The sequence below is a fragment of the Galeopterus variegatus genome, unplaced genomic scaffold (genome assembly GCF_000696425.1).
Source record: "Galeopterus variegatus unplaced genomic scaffold, G_variegatus-3.0.2 Scaffold1744, whole genome shotgun sequence".
NCBI lineage: Eukaryota > Metazoa > Chordata > Mammalia > Dermoptera > Cynocephalidae > Galeopterus > Galeopterus variegatus.
The window spans coordinates 180,180-199,385 of record NW_007727855.1 but is presented as its reverse complement, the minus strand read 5'-3'; the positions used below and the strand labels follow the sequence as shown (position 1 = coordinate 199,385).

The following is a 19,206-nucleotide window of genomic DNA, read 5'->3' as shown; positions in this document are numbered from 1 at the left end:
TTTTTTCCCATTATGGAGGTTGTCTTTTCACTCAGTTAACTGTTTCTTTTGCTGTGCAGGAGCTTTTTAGTTTGATATAATCCCATATGTTTATTTTTTCTTTTAAAACCTGAGCTTTTAGGGTCTTATTTAAAAAGTCACTGCCAAGTCCTACCTCCTGAAGTGTTTCTCCTGTTTTCACTTGGTAATTATATAGTTTCAGGTCTTATATCCATTTGGAGTTGATTTTCACATATGGCGAGAAGTACCAGTCTAGTTACGTTTTTCTACATATGGATGTCTGTCTTCCCAGAACCACTTATTGAAGAGGCAGTACTTTCCCCAATGTATGCTCCTGTTGCCCTTGTCAAAAATCAGTTGTCTGTAAGTATGTGCATTGATTTCTGGGTTTTCTATTCTGTTCTATTGATCCAAGTGTCTGTTTTTATGCCAGTATCATGCTGTTTTGGTTACTATAGCTTTGTAATATAATTCGAAGTCAGGTAGTGTTATGCCTCCAGCTTTACCTTTTTTGCTCAGAATTGCTTTGGCTATTTAGGATCTTTTGTTGTTTCATATGAGTGTTAGGATTGTTTTTTCTATTTCTAAGAATATCATTGATATATCAGTGGTGATCACATTGAATATATAGATCAGTATGGACATTTTCACACTGTTAATTCTTCCAATCCAAGAGCATGGAATGTCTTCCCATATTTTTGTGTCCTCTTTAATTTGTTTCAGTAGTGATTTGTAGTTCTCATTGTAGAGATCTTTCACCTCCTTGGTTAAATTGATGCCTAAGTGTTTTATTTTTTTGGTGACTATTGTAAATGAGCTTGATTTCTTTTTCTTCTAGTTCATTGTTGGAGTTTAAGAATGCTATTAACTTTTGCATGTTGATTTGTACCCTTCAACTTTACCAAAATTGTTCACCAGCTCTAAGAGTTTTTTGCTAGAGTCTTTAGGTTTTTTCATATATAGGATCATATCCTCCGTGAACAGTGACAGTCTGACTTCATCTTTTCCAATCTAGATACCACATATTTCCTTCTATTGCCTGATTAGTTTAAGAATGCTATTAACTTTTGCATGTTGATTTGTACCCTTCAACTTTACCAAAATTGTTCATCAGCTCTAAGAGTTTTTTGGTAGAGTCTTTAGGTTTTTTCATATATAGGATCATGTCATCCGTGAACAGTGACAGTCTGACTTCATCTTTTCCAATCTAGATACCACATATTTCCTTCTATTGCCTGATTAGCCTGGCTAGTACTTCTAATACTATGTTAAATAGGATTGGTGAGAGTGGGATTCCTTGCCTTGTTCCTGTTCTTAAGGAAAAACCTTTCAGCTTTTCCACATTCAGGATGACATTGCTAATGGGTTTGTCATATCTGGTTTTTATTGTGTTGAGATATTTTCCTTCTATACATGATTTGCTGAGAGTCTTTATCATGAAGGCATGTTGAATTTTGACAAATGCTTTTTCAGCATCTGTTGAGATAATCATTTGGTTTTTGTGCTTGATTTTGTTGATGTGGTGTATCATATTTATTGACTTGCATATGTTGAACCATCCTTGCATCCCTGGGGATGAATTGCACTTGATCATGGTGTATAATTTTTTGATGTGTTGCTGTACTTTGAATGTTAATAATTTATTGAGGATTTTTGTGTCATGTTCATCAGAGATATTGGCCAGTAGTTTTCTTTTTTGTTGTATCCTTGGCTGGTTTTGGTATCAGGTTGATGCTGGCCCCATAAAATAAGTTTGGGAGAATGGCCTCTGTTTCAATTTTTTGGAATAGTTTGAAGAGACTTGGTATTAATTCCTCTTTAAAGGTTTGGTAGAATTCAGCAGTAAAGCCTTCCAATCCTGGGCCTTTCTTTGTTGGGAGACTGCTGATTACTGCTTCAATCTTGTTGCTTGTTATTGGTCTGTTCAGGTTTTCTATTTCTTCTTGGTACAGTCTTGGTTGTTTGTATGTGTCCAAAAATGTATCCATTTCCCCTAGGTTTTCAAATTTGTTGGTGTATAGTTGTTTATATAGTCTCTAAAGATTCTTTGTATTTCTGTGGTATTAGTTGTAATGTCTACTTTTTATTTCTGATTTTTGTTAGTGAGGTCTTCTCTCTTTTTTTAGTTAGCCTAGCTAATGGCTTGTCTATTTTGTTTATCTTCTCAAAAAAGCCAACTTTTTGTTTTATTGATCTTTTGTATCATTTTGGGGGAGTGTCTATTTCACTTAGTTCTGCTCTGATCTTAATTATTTCTTTCTGTGTACTAATTTTGGGATTGGATTTTCCTTGTTTTTCTAGTTTTTGAGGTGTAACATTAGGTTGTTTATTTGAAATATTTCTATTCTTTTGATGAAAGCATTTATTGTAATAAACTTCCCTCTTAGTACTGCTTTTGTAGTATCCTACATGTTTTGGTAGGATGTGTCTTAATTTTCATTAGTTTTGAGAAACTTTTTTACTTTCTGTTTAATTTCTTCTTGGACTGATAGGTCATTCAGTAGCATGTTGTTTAATTTCCAGGTGTTTGTATAGTTCCCCGACTTTCCCTTACTATTGATTTCTAGTTTTATTCCATTGTGATCTGAAAAGATACTTGGAATGATTTCAACTTTTTAAAATGTGCTGAAACTTGATTTGTAACCTAACATGTGGTCTGTCGTGGAGAATATTCCATGTGCTGATGACAAGAATGTATATTCTGTAGTTGTCGGATGAAATGTTCTGTAGATATCTGCCAGGTCCAATTGGTCTAAAGTGTAGTTTAAATTCTGTATTTCTTCATTGATTTGTTGCCTGAATAGGGTGTCCAGTGCTGAGAGAGGGGTGTTGGGGTCCCTACTATTATTGTATTGAGGTGTACCTCTTTCTTTAGACCTAATAGTATTTGCTTTATATATCTGGGTGCTCTAGTGTTGGATACATATATATATTTATGATTGTTATGTCTTCTTGCTGGATAGATACCTTTATTATTATATAGTGGCCCTCTTTGTCTCTTTTTATGGTTTTTGGTTTAAAGTTCATTTTATCTGACCTAAGAATAACTACTTCTGTTCATTTTTGGTTTTCATTTGCATGGTATATTTTTTTCCATCCCTTCACTATTAGTCTCTGTGTGTCTTTACAGATGAGTTGAGTCTCTTAAAGGCAGCATATAGTTGGGTCTAGCTTTTTAGTCCAGTCAGTCAGTCTTTGTCATTTGAGTGGGGAGCTTAATCCATTTACACTTAAGGTTGTTATTGAAGAGTATTATCTTACTCCTGGCATTTTATAGATTTTTGTTTGGATGTTTTAAACATCTTTAAATATCTTTGTTCCTTTCTTCCCCTTTTGTTGTTTGTCTTATGTTCATTGGTTTTTTGAGGTGGTAAGATTTAGTTTCTGTTTCTCATTTGCATTTTTGTTCTATCAGTGGATTTTGTTCTTTCTTGTGTATTCATGGTAGTGATTATTGTATTTTGAATTCCAGATGAAGGACTCCCTTGAGAATTTCTTGCAGGGCTGGTGTTGTGGTGGTGAGCTCCCACATTTTTTGTTGTCTAGGAAATACACTATTTCTCCCTCATTTCTGAGGGATAGCCTTGCTGGGTATGGTATTCTTAGCAGGCAGTTTTTTTCTTTTAGTATTTTGAATATATCATTCCATTTTCTTCTGGCCTGTAGAGTTTCTATTGAGAAGTCTGCTGTTAATCTGAGGGGGGCTCCTTTGTAGGTTAGTTAATGCTTTTATCTTGCTGCTTTAGGATTTTCTGTTTGTTTTTGAGCTTTTCCAGTTTGACTGCAATGTGTCTCAGAGAGAACCTTTTTGGATTGAGTCTGTTCGGGGATCTTTGAGCCTCCTGGATCTGAAGGTCTGTGTCTCTCCCTATATCTGGGAAGTTTTTCACTATTATTTTGTTGAATAGGTTTTCCATGCCTTTTCCTTTCTCTTCCCCTTCAGGACCAACCATGATTTGGATGTTTGTGCACTATGGTTGTCTGCTAGCTCTCTTTGATTTTCTTCATTTTTTAAAATTCTTCTTTCCTTTTTGTGTGTGCCCAAGTTATTTTGAAAATACCATCTTCAAGGTCAGAAATTCTTTCTTCTGCTTGTTCTAACCTGCTGCTTAAGCTCCTGGTTGTGTTTTTTATTTTTTTGAATGAATCCTCAGTTCCAGGAGTTCTGCTACATTCTTTTTTAAGGTATTAATCTCTTTGTAAATTTCCTCCATCATATCCTGGATATTTTTTCTCTTTTCATTATGTTGTCTGAGTCTTCTCTTATCTCATTGAGTTTCCTTAAGATTGTTGCTAAGAATTTCTTTTCAGTCATTTCAATGGTTTCCTGCTCTATGGGCTGGTTTGAGAACTACTGTATTCTTTTGGTGGTGTCATATTTTCTTGATTTTTCATATTTCTAGTATCTCTACATTGATGTCTGGTCATCTGGTATAGCAGTTGCTTCTTCTATTACTCTGGAGTGAACGTTGAGGAGAGGGACTTCCTCTTCTTTTTCCAGTCTCTGCCTGTGATTTTCCTGGAGTCAATGCAGTTGAGTGAGCAGCAGGCTGCCTTCACAGTGGCTGTGGCCACTACTGTGGCAGTGTACCACCCTTGCAGCAGCATTGGCTCTGGCGGTGGTTATAGTGGGCCACCCATGTGGAAGTGGTGTTTTTAGCATGCTCCTGCCTTCTGCCAGGTGGTGGGAGCTGCCTGCTCCTCTGAATTTGTGCTTTGTGATGAGAGGGGCTGGTGGCATAGCCAGTGAATGTACAGATTTAGAGACAGAGGGGACATGTGACCTTGAGCAAGTTAGTCTTCTATCTATTCCTCAGTTTCCTCCTTGTAAAATGGCAGTGATCCTAGTACTTACCTCAGAGCATTATTCAGAGGAATACATGAGTAAATACCTACAAAGCATGTAGATTAGTGTTGGCACTTAGACTAAGTGCTCTCTGGGAGAGTTGGTTATTACTATTTTAATAATAAATAATAAATTTATGTCAGAAGGTGTCTTAGTCCATTTTATGTCACAATAACAGAATACCTGAGACTGGGTTAGTTATAATGAACAGGAACTTATATTGCTCACTGCTCTGGAGGCAGGGAAGTCCCAGAGTATGATGCTAGCATCTGGTTAGGGCCTTCTTACTGCATCATCCCATGGCAGAAGTCAGAAGGGAAAGAGAGGGCAAGTATAAAAGAGGAAGGGGGGTCAACTCATTCTTTTATCAGAAACCCACTCCCAAGATAACAAACACACTACCACAATAACAGCATTAATCCATTTATGAGGGCTCAGATCCTCATGACCTAATCATCTTTTAGGGGTTCCACATCTCAACACTGTTGCATTGGAAATCAAGTTTCCAACACATGAACTTTGGGGAACACATTCAAACCATAGCAGAAAGGATAAGGTCTGGCCCACAATTAAGGCATACATATGCTGCTGACCCTATCCCCACAGTGGGATAACTGAAAGCAGAAAAATTCAGTCACTGTCCTCAGAGACAAAATATCATGAATCCAAAAAGAAATCAAGTCTCCTAACCCCCTTCTTGCCCTAACAGTGCACTTTCTAATCCAAAATCACATCTGTTACCCCTGTGAGGTACATGGATGTGCTCCAAGGTTTTAGAATAGATGATGTGAGGTTGGCTTGGTTTCATATGTTAGTTCCAGAGCAGTTATAATCTTTCTTTTTCCTGCACTGTGATTAATTTTCCCTTCAGCTCAGTTTGGCTGCCAGAAGATTATTCAGAATTATGTTGATTTCAGCAAATATCCACACAGCCACCCTCACCTTTAGGAAGACATATGCTTTAAAAACTAGCCTTGCTAATTTTTATAGTGAAAAGGATTCTTAATGAAACCATGGGGACATTTTTTGGATAAGCAAACGAAATGCTTAGGGAATGACTTTAAAGAATGCTAAAGAAGAATCTGATTCTGAAGCTGAGGAAGTTATCTGAAATTTGAAATTACATCCTCAGTAGAACAAACAGTAGATAAAATGTCACAACTCATGTGTCCCAATTCCTATATCTTCCTACTTTCATGTATCAAGCATAATGAATTTTACTATAATTGGTTTCTAACATTACTGAAAATGTTGGGTTTAGGTTCCAAAACCTTGATGAATTCAAATGTCACCTTCTCTCTAAGATGTGACCTGACTACACTTTTTAACATTGACCTTCCCATCCTCCAGGCCTCCCCCTCCTGGTTTATTTTCCTTTGAGAAGCATTTCTACATTCAACACACTATATATTTTACATAGGTATTTTGCTTGTCTGCCTGTCTCACTATGATAGCATGGATCTTTGTCCTTTTTCTTCAGTGCTGTTTCCTAACTTCTAGAATGGGGGGCTGGCATATGGTAGGGATCCCCACATCCAGCTTTTGCCTTTAAATGTGGAATAGAAATTTCCCTGTGACATGTCACATACTGTGAATTCACACATGGAGGCATTGTAAGAATAAATGTATCTATGTTGCATAAAATGTATTAGACCTGAGAGTATTTAAGTGTCATTCTGCCACCTGGCAATTGTGTGAGCCAAAGTATGAAATAGGGGCTGTCAGGAACTTGTTCCAATGGTCTTTATTTTTCATTCATCTAATATTGTTATCCTTTAATGAGTAAATTTCCCTTCAACTACCTGTCCAGCTCATGGAAGCATAAGCCTCTGTCCCACACACCCGTATAGAGTGTTATGTCCTAGTAGGACTTAAAAAATAATTAAAGGATTGGTTGCCAAATGTACCTCACTCCCTTGAAAGATGTGTTCCAGTGCAATTGTACGTGGAGTTTTTGAAAATCAAGTATTAAAGACTAGGGAACTTCACTACTTAAATGTCTCTGTAGTAAGTATTTCTTATAAAACACATCATTCCTTTGCAAGTGCATACTTTATTTGTAATGTCATATTTTAGCATATAAGTTTTGCTTAAATCAGTGAATTTAGGTGCACTCGGTGTAGAATCTAAAGGCTCAATTCTGTGCAAGGTTGATGATTGATGGATGAGAAGCAGCCCCTGCAGAAGCCTTGACTGGCATGTGTAACCATTAGGGAATGATATGTGAAAGAGGAGATTGTGAGTCCCTTAAAGGCAGGGACATCCTCCCACTCATTTTTGTCATCTAGAGTCTAGCACAGGCATATTATGAGCATGTGGTACCTATTTGGTGACTGAATAAAAGCCTGAGTAAGCAGGTGATGAAGTGCAGTCAAGTACTTCAAATACTAGAACAAAAGGTAAAATGGAATTCTTAACCAGAAGAGTGATTTAGATCTGCACATCTCTAAGTTAGAAGGATTTTGAGCCTTAACCTCCAAAATATATTTATGTATGATTATATATATGTCCTACTACAAGAACATTATTTTAAAAAATTAAATATGCACACACAAAAATAAGATTTTAAAAGAGAAGTTAAAAATGAACTAAACCATATTTTAGATTGATTTTATTTATTAATGGTATATCATTATTTCTATTGAGTACAAATCTACATTTCAAATAACCTGATTGACAATTTTGAATGTTTTTAGCTAAATTCTAGCATGTTGGATTAGATCATGTTACCTTAAAATATGACTGATGAGGACTTGTAATAGGCATGGGAGATATGTCAGCTAAGCCATTTTCTTGTTACTCACTCATGGCTGCATTATTTATATTGTCCTTAATAATCAGTTTCTTTGAAGGAACCTATTTAAGTTACTTGTGAGAGTTAGCCTGATTAAAGCTGGATAACATGATCTACTCACTTGACAAATCACATAAAAACTGTAATATGTTGAAAGATGCCTAATGTGAATAAATGAGTGAGAAAGGAAGTAAACCTTGCACACCAGAGGGGTATGTTGACATCATCTGAGCCAGGGTCAAGGCTCACTTTGAGACCACTGACCATGTCACCTCTGTGCGAGAGGAGTTAGCAAGTCACATAGTTGCAAAGGTGGATGTGTGGGGTCAGATCATTAATGGCAGTTGAGAGGTTTTGACTTGGCAACACAGGCTAATGAGAATGTTCGCACATTTTTAAGAAAGAAAAATTAACAGAAAATTTTTTTATTATTTTAAAAGCCAGTTTGTCCTGGAAATCAGGACAAAATTTAAAACCTCCAAGACGCAGATTCAAAGGAATGATGAATGAAAATTAGTTAGCTTCAGCTAGGTCTCTAAGTCAACATTCTGTAGAATTGTCATCTTCTGGTCATGGGACTCTGACTTTCTTTTAAAATATAGATCTTTTTTCTTTATTATTCTTGGCAGGAAAGAGCCAGGAACTGCCTGATGTACCTGGTGAGCCAGTTGGCCAACATGGAACATTCATTTCACCATATGCTCCTGCTGGAGATTAAGAGCATCACCGACGCCTTCTCCTCCATCCTGGTCTTGGCAGGAAAGAGCCAGGAACTGCCTGATGTACCTGGTGAGCCAGTTGGCCAACATGGAGCATTCATTTCACCATATGCTCCTGCTGGAGATTAAGAGCATCACCGACGCCTTCTCCTCCATCCTGGGCCCTCAGAGCAGAGACGTCTTCCGCATGAGCAGCAGCTTCATGGCCATTGCCAAGCTCCTTTCCCAACAACTGGAAAATGCCCAGGCTGGAAGTGGCAGGTGAGCAGGAGTTCCTGTGTACCTCGGAGCTGCTGTGAACCCATGCAGGCCAAGCACAGATAGCTACGCTTTCTTTTGTAGGCACAAAACTTCCCAAGGAAATCCACACCCAGTATCTTAGGGTAACGTCTGAATAAATTATGGCACTTGCCAGAATTTTCTCTCAATCTGTGGAAACCAGAATGTAATAATAATAATAATAATAAATTCTAAAAGTGCACAAAATATGGTAAAGAAATAGGAATGTAATACAATTAATAATGTTTTATAGCATTCATTTATTTATTCAAGAATTTAGCAATTTATGTTAAACTAACTTCAATATAGCTTTCTATGTACCAGGAAGCTAGACATATAGAGAGAGATAAAACATGTTCCTTGTACCCAAGAAGCCCACTGTCTAGTAAAGGAGGCAAATATTTAAGTGCATAATTAGAGAATGGTGGGAAGGTTATGCAAATAGAGGTGAGTACAAGGAATTTGAGGAATACAGAGAAGGGGGTATCTGTTTCTGCATGGAAGGAAGAGGAACGCGAAGCTGAGGTCAGTTAAGGTTTCCCAGAAGAGGTGATCTCTTGAACCAAGTATTGAAAGATGACCAGATTGCACCAGGCCGTGTTTTGGGAAGCATGTGAAAAAGCACTTTCTGGAAACAGAAGTCATTTTATACAATTAGGGTGTATGTTATAAGGAGAGCAATGTTAGGAGACGCTGACAAAGTGGTAGGCAGGGACCAGAGGATGGTGGGCCTGACGTACCTTCCTAAGGAGTCTGAATTCTACCTAGTAGGCAGTGAGGAGTATTGTGGGGTTTTGCACATGGCAGGAAATAATCAGAGTCCATATTTCAGGAAGCTCACTCTGGCCCCAGTGCAGAGAATGTCTCAGGAAGAGGCAGACTGGAGTCAGATCAAATGAGGGACAGACAGAAAAGTGTCCACGGGTGTTAGACCTGGGGAAGTTATTGGTGAATGTGGTTAGTAAGCTGCCAGTGGTATGGCTGGGCAGAAAATGGGATGCTTGGGGCAGAAGAGAGACAGTGGATATACTGCACAAAACTGGCCTTTTCAAGAACTTTGTCTTTCGAGAAAAACAAAGAAGACCATGCAAGGTTGAGGCAGGGGTTTTATTTTGTTTTGTTATATTTTGAGTAGGGGGAAACTTGAAAAGTTTTATGACCTTTAGAAATTACAAAGTACTTTCAAATATACGTATGTAATCTCATTTGATCCTCATGATCACCCTACAAGGCGAGGAGGGCAGATATCATTATTCTTATTTTACAGAGGAATAAACAGAGGCTCAGAGACTGGTCAAATATCTTCCCAATGTTACAAAGCATGTGAAAAAGCACTTTCTGGAAACAGAAGTCATTTTATACAATTAGGGTGTATGTTACGAGAGCAATGTTAGGAGACGCTGACAAAGTGGTAGGCAGGGACCAGAGGATGGTGGGCCTGACATACCTTCCTAAGGAGTCTGAATTCTACCTAGTAGGCAATGAGGAGTATTGTGGGGTTTTGCACATGGCAGGAAATAATCAGAGTCCATCTTTCAGGAAGCTCACTCTGGCCCCAGTGCAGAGAATGTCTCAGGAAGAGGCAGACTGGAGTCAGATCAAATGAGGGACAGACAGAAAAGCGTCCACGGGTGTTAGGCCTGGGGAAGTTATTGTTGAATGTGGTTAGTAAGCTGCTACTGGTATGGCTGGGCAGAAAATGGGATGCCTGGGGCAGAAGAGAGACAGTGGATATACCGCACAAAACTGGCCTTTTCAAGAAGTTTGTCTTTCGAAAAAAACAAAGAAGACCATGCAAGGTTGAGGCAGGGGTTTTATTTTGTTTTGTTATATTTTGAGTAGGGGGAAACTTGAAAAGTTTTATGACCTTTAGAAATTACAAAGTACTTTCAAATATACGTATGTAATCTCATTTGATCCTCATGATCACCCTACAAGGCGAGGAGGGCAGATATCATTACTCTTATTTTACAGAGGAATAAACAGAGGCTCAGAGACTGGCCAAATATCTTCCCAATGTTACGCAATGATGGGGCAGAAGAGAGACAGTGGATATACTGCACAAAACTGGCCTTTTCAAGAACTTTGTCTTTCGAGAAAAACAAAGAAGACCATGCAAGGTTGAGGCAGGGGTTTTATTTTGTTTTGTTATATTTTGAGTAGGGGGAAACTTGAAAAGTTTTATGACCTTTAGAAATTACAAAGTACTTTCAAATATACGTATGTAATCTCATTTGATCCTCATGATCACCCTACAAGGCGAGGAGGGCAGATATCATTATTCTTATTTTACAGAGGAATAAACAGAGGCTCAGAGACTGGCCAAATATCTTCCCAATGTTACGCAATGACTAAATGAGAGAGGGCAGATTAAAGCCCACCTTCATGCTTCAGATCCTATGCACTGTTCAGTTCTGGAGAAGGGGCAGGGGTGAGGTCCCGTTGAGACTAGAGTCAAATTCTGTGGGTTTGTGGAGTAACAAATGATGCATACCATTTTGAGTATGAAACAGGATTCCAAAAACACAAGAAGCCACCCTTATGAAAACGATGAGCATTTCGTCACAAGGACCTGCTTTATGTTCAGCATGGTGTAGAGCCAGCAGGTGCTAAGAGATACAGGACACCATTCAGAGTCAGAGTATGAAATGCAGTTTTGATAGAAATGCAGACAGTGAGCTATGGAGCAGGAGAGAAGCACGGACCAGCAGCCAGGGAATTGAACAATGTTTCACAGAGAAGGTGAAATTTAAATTTATTCCTATATATCAAGTATCTTCCATGTGCCAGGCATTTCTCTAGGCACTAGGTTAAGTTGCACAGGATGAAAGAGAATTCCTCAGATAAGAATAGAAAAGACACTACAAATAGAGAGAACAGCACATGCAAAGATACAAGGGCTTAAGCATGTGCAACCCAGACTAAGGAAAAATGGTTTAGTCAACATGGCTGGAGCAAGTACCTCCGAGTAGGGTAGGAGAGTAAGCTGAGATGTTAGGTTAGAGGCACATTATCAAAGGCTTACACGCTGTGTTAGAGGCAAGGGGTTTGTTTGTTCTGTAAGTAATATGGAGGCTTGGAAAGATTTTAATCCACGGGATAACCACAGCTCCTGTCACAGTAATGAGCAGATAGTAGGCACTCGATAAATATTTCTTTACTGAAGGAATAGGTGAATAGGAATGAGGAGTGACTAGTGCTGTGGAGCACTAAATGGATTTGGCTGGAGCAGCAGGCTGGCAAGAGAGAGTAGCCAGGATGTATTGTTGGAGCCTGATCAGGTCATGAGGAAGGCCTGAACAAGCTCGGGGATGGGGAGCCTGAGAAGATCATCTAGTGAGAGAGCACAGAACGATGAGGAACTGATCACCCATGGGAGGCGGGGTAAGGAGAAGGGGACGGGAATGGATGAAAACCCAGATATCTAGCTCGAGTGACTGCACAGACAGGGGAGATGGTGTCGATACCCGAGAAAGAAATAGCAGGAGAGGAGCCCGTCTGGGAGGCTCTGTTAGGCACACTATGCACAGAGAATATTACATGACTAATATGGCCATCAAAGTCAGTAATATTATTTATTAGAGGAAGACCAATTGCAAATGTCCTTTTCTCTCAACACAGTAGTTTTGATTGAGGATGGGACTGGTGTCGATACCCGAGAAAGAAATAGCAGGAGAGGAGCCCGTCTGGGAGGCTCTGTTAGGCCCACTATGCACAGAGAATATTACATGACTAATATGGTCATCAAAGTCAGTAATATTATTTATTAGAGGAAGACCAATTGCAAATGTCCTTTTCTCTCAACACAGCAGTTTTGATTGAGGATGGGAAAATTGGTAGTCACCTGGTTCGATGTATAGATGCCTATATACTAGAGTTTCTCAATCTTGGTACTATTTATACTTAGGCTAGATAATTCTCAGTTGGGGGCTGCCATGTGCATTATAGAATGTGTACCAGCAACCTTGGCCTCTATTCACCAGATGCTAGTTGCAGCTCCCCCTCTCAGTTGTGATAACCAAAAATGTCTCCAGACATTGCTAAGTGTCCTGCAGGAGACAAAAATTACCCCTAGTTCAGAACCATTGCTATATACATACACCATTCAAAAATAGTATCTTCATAAACCCATGACTTGACTACCAACAACATGAACATGGCACCATCTAAGAAACTCAAGGCTGGCATCAGGAAGGGATCTGGCATTTATATGCAATCACAAAGTTGCTGTTGGCCAATTTTCATGAAGTGGTTTCAGAAATTTGGTTTAGAGTCTCTGCGGCTGGTGTTGGGGAGGCATCTGGTATTCTGTGCACAGCCAGGCTGTTTATGTCTTCTCCCAGCCATGACTGACACATGCTTTGGAAGTGAGAGCTTGAGCATGTGTCCTGGCCAGAGGTCCTTCTATTCTCTATTACCCCTATAAATGTAAGGTCTCAAGCGGCCATTTGACATCTCTGAGATTATATGTATGAAAAGGTTTATATAAAGGAAAAAATGTTATAGAAAGGTGTTCCATTAGGCATCTTAACAGGAAAATTGATCTTTAATAAGAAGGCCCAATCCAATTAGCAATAAAAAGCTTCCCTATGAAAAGAAGCACTCAGGAGATAGGCAGATAGGAGGGAAAAATAAGGTTTCTAAATATGAGCCTGCATGTACAAGAGTGCTTTTAAGTTTTCCTCCCTTTATTAGTATTCTGGAGGAGGGGGACAAAGAAAAAGCAAAATTAAACGTGAAGAGATGGAAAGGTCACCGCCCCCTCATACCACCACCGCTGCCACCACCCCACCTCTCTCTATTCACAGTACTTTCCCAGCTCAGCCCTCACTGTCAGTCTTCCTCTAATTGATTGTGATGATTCAGTGGGAACCTCAACACACTGGTGTGGACAGCCAGCCTTTTGTTGTAACTGTTCATCCTCTCTGGGATGGTTGCTAAGGCTTCTCTCTCAACATCTTGTCCCTGAATCGCCTTCATTGTGACCATTTAGCTTCAGTCATTTTAATCTCTGCCCCCCAAAGCAGAAAGGTCTACACTTTTGTCTAAAGCATACGGCAAAGTCTGACCCTTACAATTATAGGGGAAATGAATAAGTAAAAAGAGCTTGAAAGAAAATTAAAGATGATAAAATTCAAAACAGATGTCATCTAATTTATAAATCTGACACATAGCCCAGCAGGCCAGATTTTAGACTTCAGGCCAAAACTAAAAAGCATTATCAAAAGAAAAACAATTAGCATCCCAGAGAGAATGAAAAACTAAAGCAGACAGGAGCCGTCCTTGTGCCAAATGACTGAATAAATGGGGTGAGTTACATCAGACGCACAGGTGAGCAGACTTGCACTTCCCCTGTTCCTCTGGTTTAGAATGTTTATGTCTTAATAATAAACCAACAGAGACTAAATAACAGGACAGCCAAGCAAAGCACTTAGATTTTGAAATTAATTCTGGAGAAACAAAAGGGGCACAATGGCAATTGTGGTTGAAAAGGAGGTGTCAGGAGAGGGAACTGAGAACTACACCTTTTGGAACCATGCGAGTCCTACCAGCTTCTGGTCAGCCATAACTATTGGGCTGTTTGCCTGCCAGGATCCAGTTGAAGTGGGAGAAGGAGAGGGTGAGCTTCTGGCAACTGTGCGACAGGCTGAGCAGAGCAGTCAAGCGATCATTGACTAGAAGATGCCTCTGCCAGATGAACTAATCAGGCAGCATCTGAATGGGCACAATTTGTCACAGGTGGTCTTAGGAGGAGGCTAGGCTCAGGCCCCAACTGGGGCTGGAAACTTTGAGGTTTGGAAACTGTGGAAAGAAAGCAGGAATTGGAGGTAAACAGGGGAACTGAGAAAAGATAGGGAGAGAGGATGGTGATGGCAAAGGGCTGAAGGAGAAACCAGAGGAGAAGGGAGAAAGCATCCCTGCACGTAGCCCACGCTCCAGGCCTGGGGATGGCAGGAGGGTAGCAGTTTCCTCAGACCTGCTTTCAAATCCTAGCTGAAACCATGGGGGAAAAAAAGAAGTTGATTAAAGCTTCCCCAAACCTTTAGCTTGCTTAAATGGCTGGTATGTTTTTGTTGTTTTAGTGGTGTCAGTGGTAGTGATGGTGAGATTTTGTATTTGTTCTTTGTTTTTAAGAGTCAGTCCTGAAAATAAAAAAGAAGAAGGAAAAGTAAGTTATAGTTAGAACTGACCGAGTAGGTGTAAATTTCATTTCAGTATAAATGGGAAGAGATGGCACAATGGAGGGAAGGAAATAAAACAGACTGTGGGGGGGAAGGGGGGAATGAGGGGAAATAGAATAAGGAGATTATGTTCAGAGAAGAATGACTACAGGAAATCTGTCCCCCTTGAGTGGCCCCGGAGTTTTGGTTTATCCTGCATTCCATGCAGTGAACATCAAAGAAATGGATTACAGCAGAGAGCCAGGGATTTGGTTCAATGCGTGGCCCTAATGTATAGCCAAGCAACGGGGCCTACAAAGACCCTTTTCAACTGTGAGACCCTTTGCAACCTGTCATTCCAGAGTTCCCATCTTAACATCCTGGGGGGTCACATCAGAACCTAACCCTGCTGTATTACACAGTTCCCCAGGATATTGCCAAAGAGCTTGAGAGTGACGGCTCTTCACTGAGTCCCTGACAGAAATTGCAGAGAACAGGAGGCAAGTTCTTCTCTATAACTTTGCAAAAAGTTCTGCACCTGTAGGTCTGATTAACCACCTCCTACCGCATGGCAGATCCTGTGCTAGGGGCTTTCACCTATGTTATATTGTTTAATTCTGATGACAACCGTCTTTTAATATGCATTAGGATTATAGAGGCTTTACATTAAAGCATAATGGGGTAAACCCTGTGGACAGTCAAGAACAAAGTGAAATCCTCTACCCAACCCCCACTTGCCTGTAGCTGATGGTATTTTCTTGAGGGGCAATAATGTAAATACCCAGACATCATTTTATTGAGTTTCCTTTTATTTCTTCCTTTACTCTGGTCCAATGGATCTCAAATTTTAGTATGGATGAGAGTTACAGTGTTCACAATACCTCATGGATAGTTCAAAAGAATTTTAAAGGTGACTTTTGCTTTTTGTCTTTTTTTTTTTCATGACCGGTAATGGGATCGCAACCCTCGGTGTCGCGCCCATACCGCGCTCAACCAGTGAGCGGACCGGTCTCTATATGGGATCCGAACCCTCGGCGGGAGCGCCACCACGCTCCCAAGCACCGCACTCTCCCGAGTGCACCACCGGGCTGGCCCCAAAGGTGACTTTTGCCTATTCACCCCTAACCTTTGTTATTATCTTCTAGAATACCCACTTCATGTCTCTCTTTCCATTGAAGGCTGCCATTCTCCAAGACTCAGTTTGGTGCCACTTCCCCGTGAGGTCCTCCCCACCCATCCTTGCCATGGTGATCGTACTTTCCTCTGAGCCTACGCTGCCTCTCTGCTCCTCCAGCACCTGCAGCCCTGTCCTGGAGTCTTAGGTACCTTTCTGTGTCCCTCCAGTCTCCCCTAGACTTGAAGAGCAAGCTATTCAGAGCCTGTGCTCTATAGAAGCAAAATAAGGCCTTAAAAGTACTTACAATGAACTCCCACTTTTAAAGGCAGGACATGTTTATACAGAGAGAAATTGATTTTTTGAGAGCAACTGTTGGCTCAGGGAATGTACACGAATCCGTTCAGTGCCATAATTAAAAACATATGACATTCTGGTCAGCATTGCCCCCTGCTTAGGAAAAGTTGAACGTAATTTTGCCCCACCAAGGTAACTTTTAAGAATGAAAACAGAGTTTTAATAAGAAACGGGTATCTTTTCAGCCTAGAGAGGGCAACGGTGGTCACTTGTATGAAAAGAAAGTGGCAGCGGCCTGTTGTGGCAGCAGCCGTGGCTGTAGTCACTGCTCCACGCAGAGACGAGGAAGGAATGGCCTCGGGCTGTGCCTCTCCTTAGTGCAGAGATGAAGACTGACATGTGGTACCATTTATGTTCCATCTGTTGTTCATTTACTCCAGGGGTTATCCCTCCTTAACACAGCATTTAGGGTGACATGAAGGTCTTTAAAGGTATTTCAGGAATTCGTTTATCAGCCTGCGATGTAGGTAGGAGACACCATTATCAGCTTTGGAGACAATGGAGCAGCCGGTGGAGTGTGAGGCCCAGGGGGGCCAGCTCTGTGGCGTGGGTCATGGGGGTGGAGGGGGACAGCCCTGCCATGGAGTGTGAGCTGTGCACTTACAGCCTCACCAGGGGGACCAGGCTCCTCTCCTGTAGCAGAGCCACAGGACACCCAAAAAGAAAATAGCCCTTTGTCAAGCTCCTATGGCCTGGCTTCCCATTTCAGTGAAGACAGAGAACACCAAGTTCTAGCCTGGAGGAACAAGAAAGGGTGTGCTGTGAGAGGAGAGGGGAAAGGAACTTGACCCTCAAACAGCCCCGTGTGGGATGGGTGACCGCTGATGCTAAAACAGTCCTTCGTGGAACCTAATGACCTAGCTATTTGCTATTTTGGTTCCCCAAAAGCTGCCTGCTCCTTTTTGACATCTATCATAATTGAACTTTCAAGTCACCATTTGCATGATGTTTTCTGAGTTTTGAACACCGTTCCAGTTTGGGTTTGTAGGGGCGGAAGGGCATTTCCTTTCTTCACCCATCATAAAGGTCACGGCCAACATTCCTATAACAAAAGACAGGTTAACAAGAGAAAAACATAAACTTATTTAAAGTTTTACGTGACACGGGAGTCTTCAGAAATGCAGACCCAAAGACACAGGGAAACCTGTGTGATCTAATAGTAACAGACTGAAAGGGAAACCCAGCAGGGCCTGTCTGTTCAGATTCTTCTTGGCCTCTCTGTATATTGTTCCTTCTCCCTGGGTCTGGGGCAGGACACCTTCGGAATAAGGGTCTTCAAGGGAGAAGGGAGAAAGGAGAGAGTGACCTTTCTACCTTTTATGGCTTGCTTTGGAGAGAGGAGTTGTAGTTTCTATGAACCATCTCGGGGAAGAGGAATTCTGGTTTCTATGACTTCCTTCAGGGGAGAAGTGGGGATGGAGACAGGAGGGCAGGAGAAGGTCAGAGAGACCTTGCTTCTAAGGCCTTCTGATATCCTTCAGTTCGAAGTGCTCAGTACACCAATGGGCTACACTGTGTTCTGAGCCCCAACAGGTTAAAAGAAGTGCCAAAATTAATTTTTTAAATCAATGCAAAGAGTTGCTTAGTGACTCTCAACCCTGCTCTGGTGTATTTCTTATTCCTGGGGTAGAGTCAGATGCAACCTGAACCAAACACCTACTGAGAGGCAGTGTGGAGGGGCAGGTGTCAAGTGTGAGCTCTGGAGGCAACACTTGCATTTAATGCTGGGTTGACTGAGAGATCTTCGTAAGTTACTCCACATCTCTGTTCCTCAGTTTCCTCATCTGTAAGTGGAACTACTAGTAGGGCCTGCCTCGCTTGATTGTGTGAAAACTAATTTCTGTACTGGATTTAGAACAGTGAGTACCTATGCAAGGAAAGACCTCAGTAAATGTTAGCTGTTAGCATTAGCACTTTGTTTTAGGTGGGCATTAGAAAAGGTGATTTTACTCAGCACATCTACTACACCAGAGCTACTTAATGTGTGACCCACAGAGCAGCACTCATCTGTAAACTGTTTCTTATCAGACTATGACAAAGCTATTACAGAAATTAAAAACAAGAAAAGAGGTTAAACTTTTATAGCAATTTGACATTGCTGTAACATCCAAGTGCATGATCAGTGGACATAGTACTAGGTCTTCAAAAACTTCATGGAAAAGTTTATATTATCTTTTAATTCTATTTTTCTATTAACTTTTTGAAGTGCTCTCATATGTCTTATTTTATTCATTATATTTCTCTGGCAATTTATTTTTACTGTTTTTGTTACAAAAATATTGGTCTGTGGACATGAAAATTAGAAAAACAAACAAGGACTTCTGATCAAGATGATGGAATAGACAGTTCCCAGCATCACCCTCCCCAACAATCACCCAATTTACAACTATTAAAAAGCAACCAGGCTGGGGCTGGTAGAGCTCAGAGGAAGAGGAGGAGAGACCTACAGAGTTCGCAAAGGCAAGAAAACCCATGATGAGAGAAAGAAAGGACCGCTCTGACCATTTCAAGCCCCAGCCACTTCAAGACTGGCCCTGGTGAGCACACTGAGCAAGAGCTGGCAAAAGCCACTGCTGTGCCCTTCGTATGAAGATCTTAGAGGCTGCAGGAGAGAAGAGGGCCTTGGTAGCCCCCAGGCCAGCAAGATCACTAATGGGGTTCCTGTGGACCCACATAAGAGCAAGGGGCCACAGACAACTGACAAAAGGAGCTACTCAGAGGCCAATGAGTCATCTCAAGGGACCAGCCCATGGCCTGCCCCATGGGAAGTGTTTGGAGTGCAGGAGGTGGGGGAGATGAGCCACCAGGGGAACACTGAGGCACAGCAAGGACAGCTGATCTGCCACCCCAATCACAACAGGACACTCAGTGGAGACTGTACAGGAATATAGAACAGCAGGGGGTGCAGTTTGCTGAAAAGACTGAGGCCCAGACCA

At 40.9% G+C, this 19,206-nt stretch overlaps 1 protein-coding gene across 1 annotated transcript in view; it reads left to right on the top strand.

Annotated features, from left to right (window-relative positions):
- VEPH1 (ventricular zone expressed PH domain-containing 1) overlaps positions 1 to 19,206 on the top strand; it is a 283,060-nt gene that overhangs the window by 154,811 nt on the left and 109,043 nt on the right. Inside the window, exon 7 of the mRNA XM_008578689.1 lies at positions 8,400 to 8,620. Coding sequence (XP_008576911.1) covers positions 8,400 to 8,620 — 221 coding nt within the window. The remainder of the gene's footprint in view (positions 1 to 8,399; positions 8,621 to 19,206) is intronic.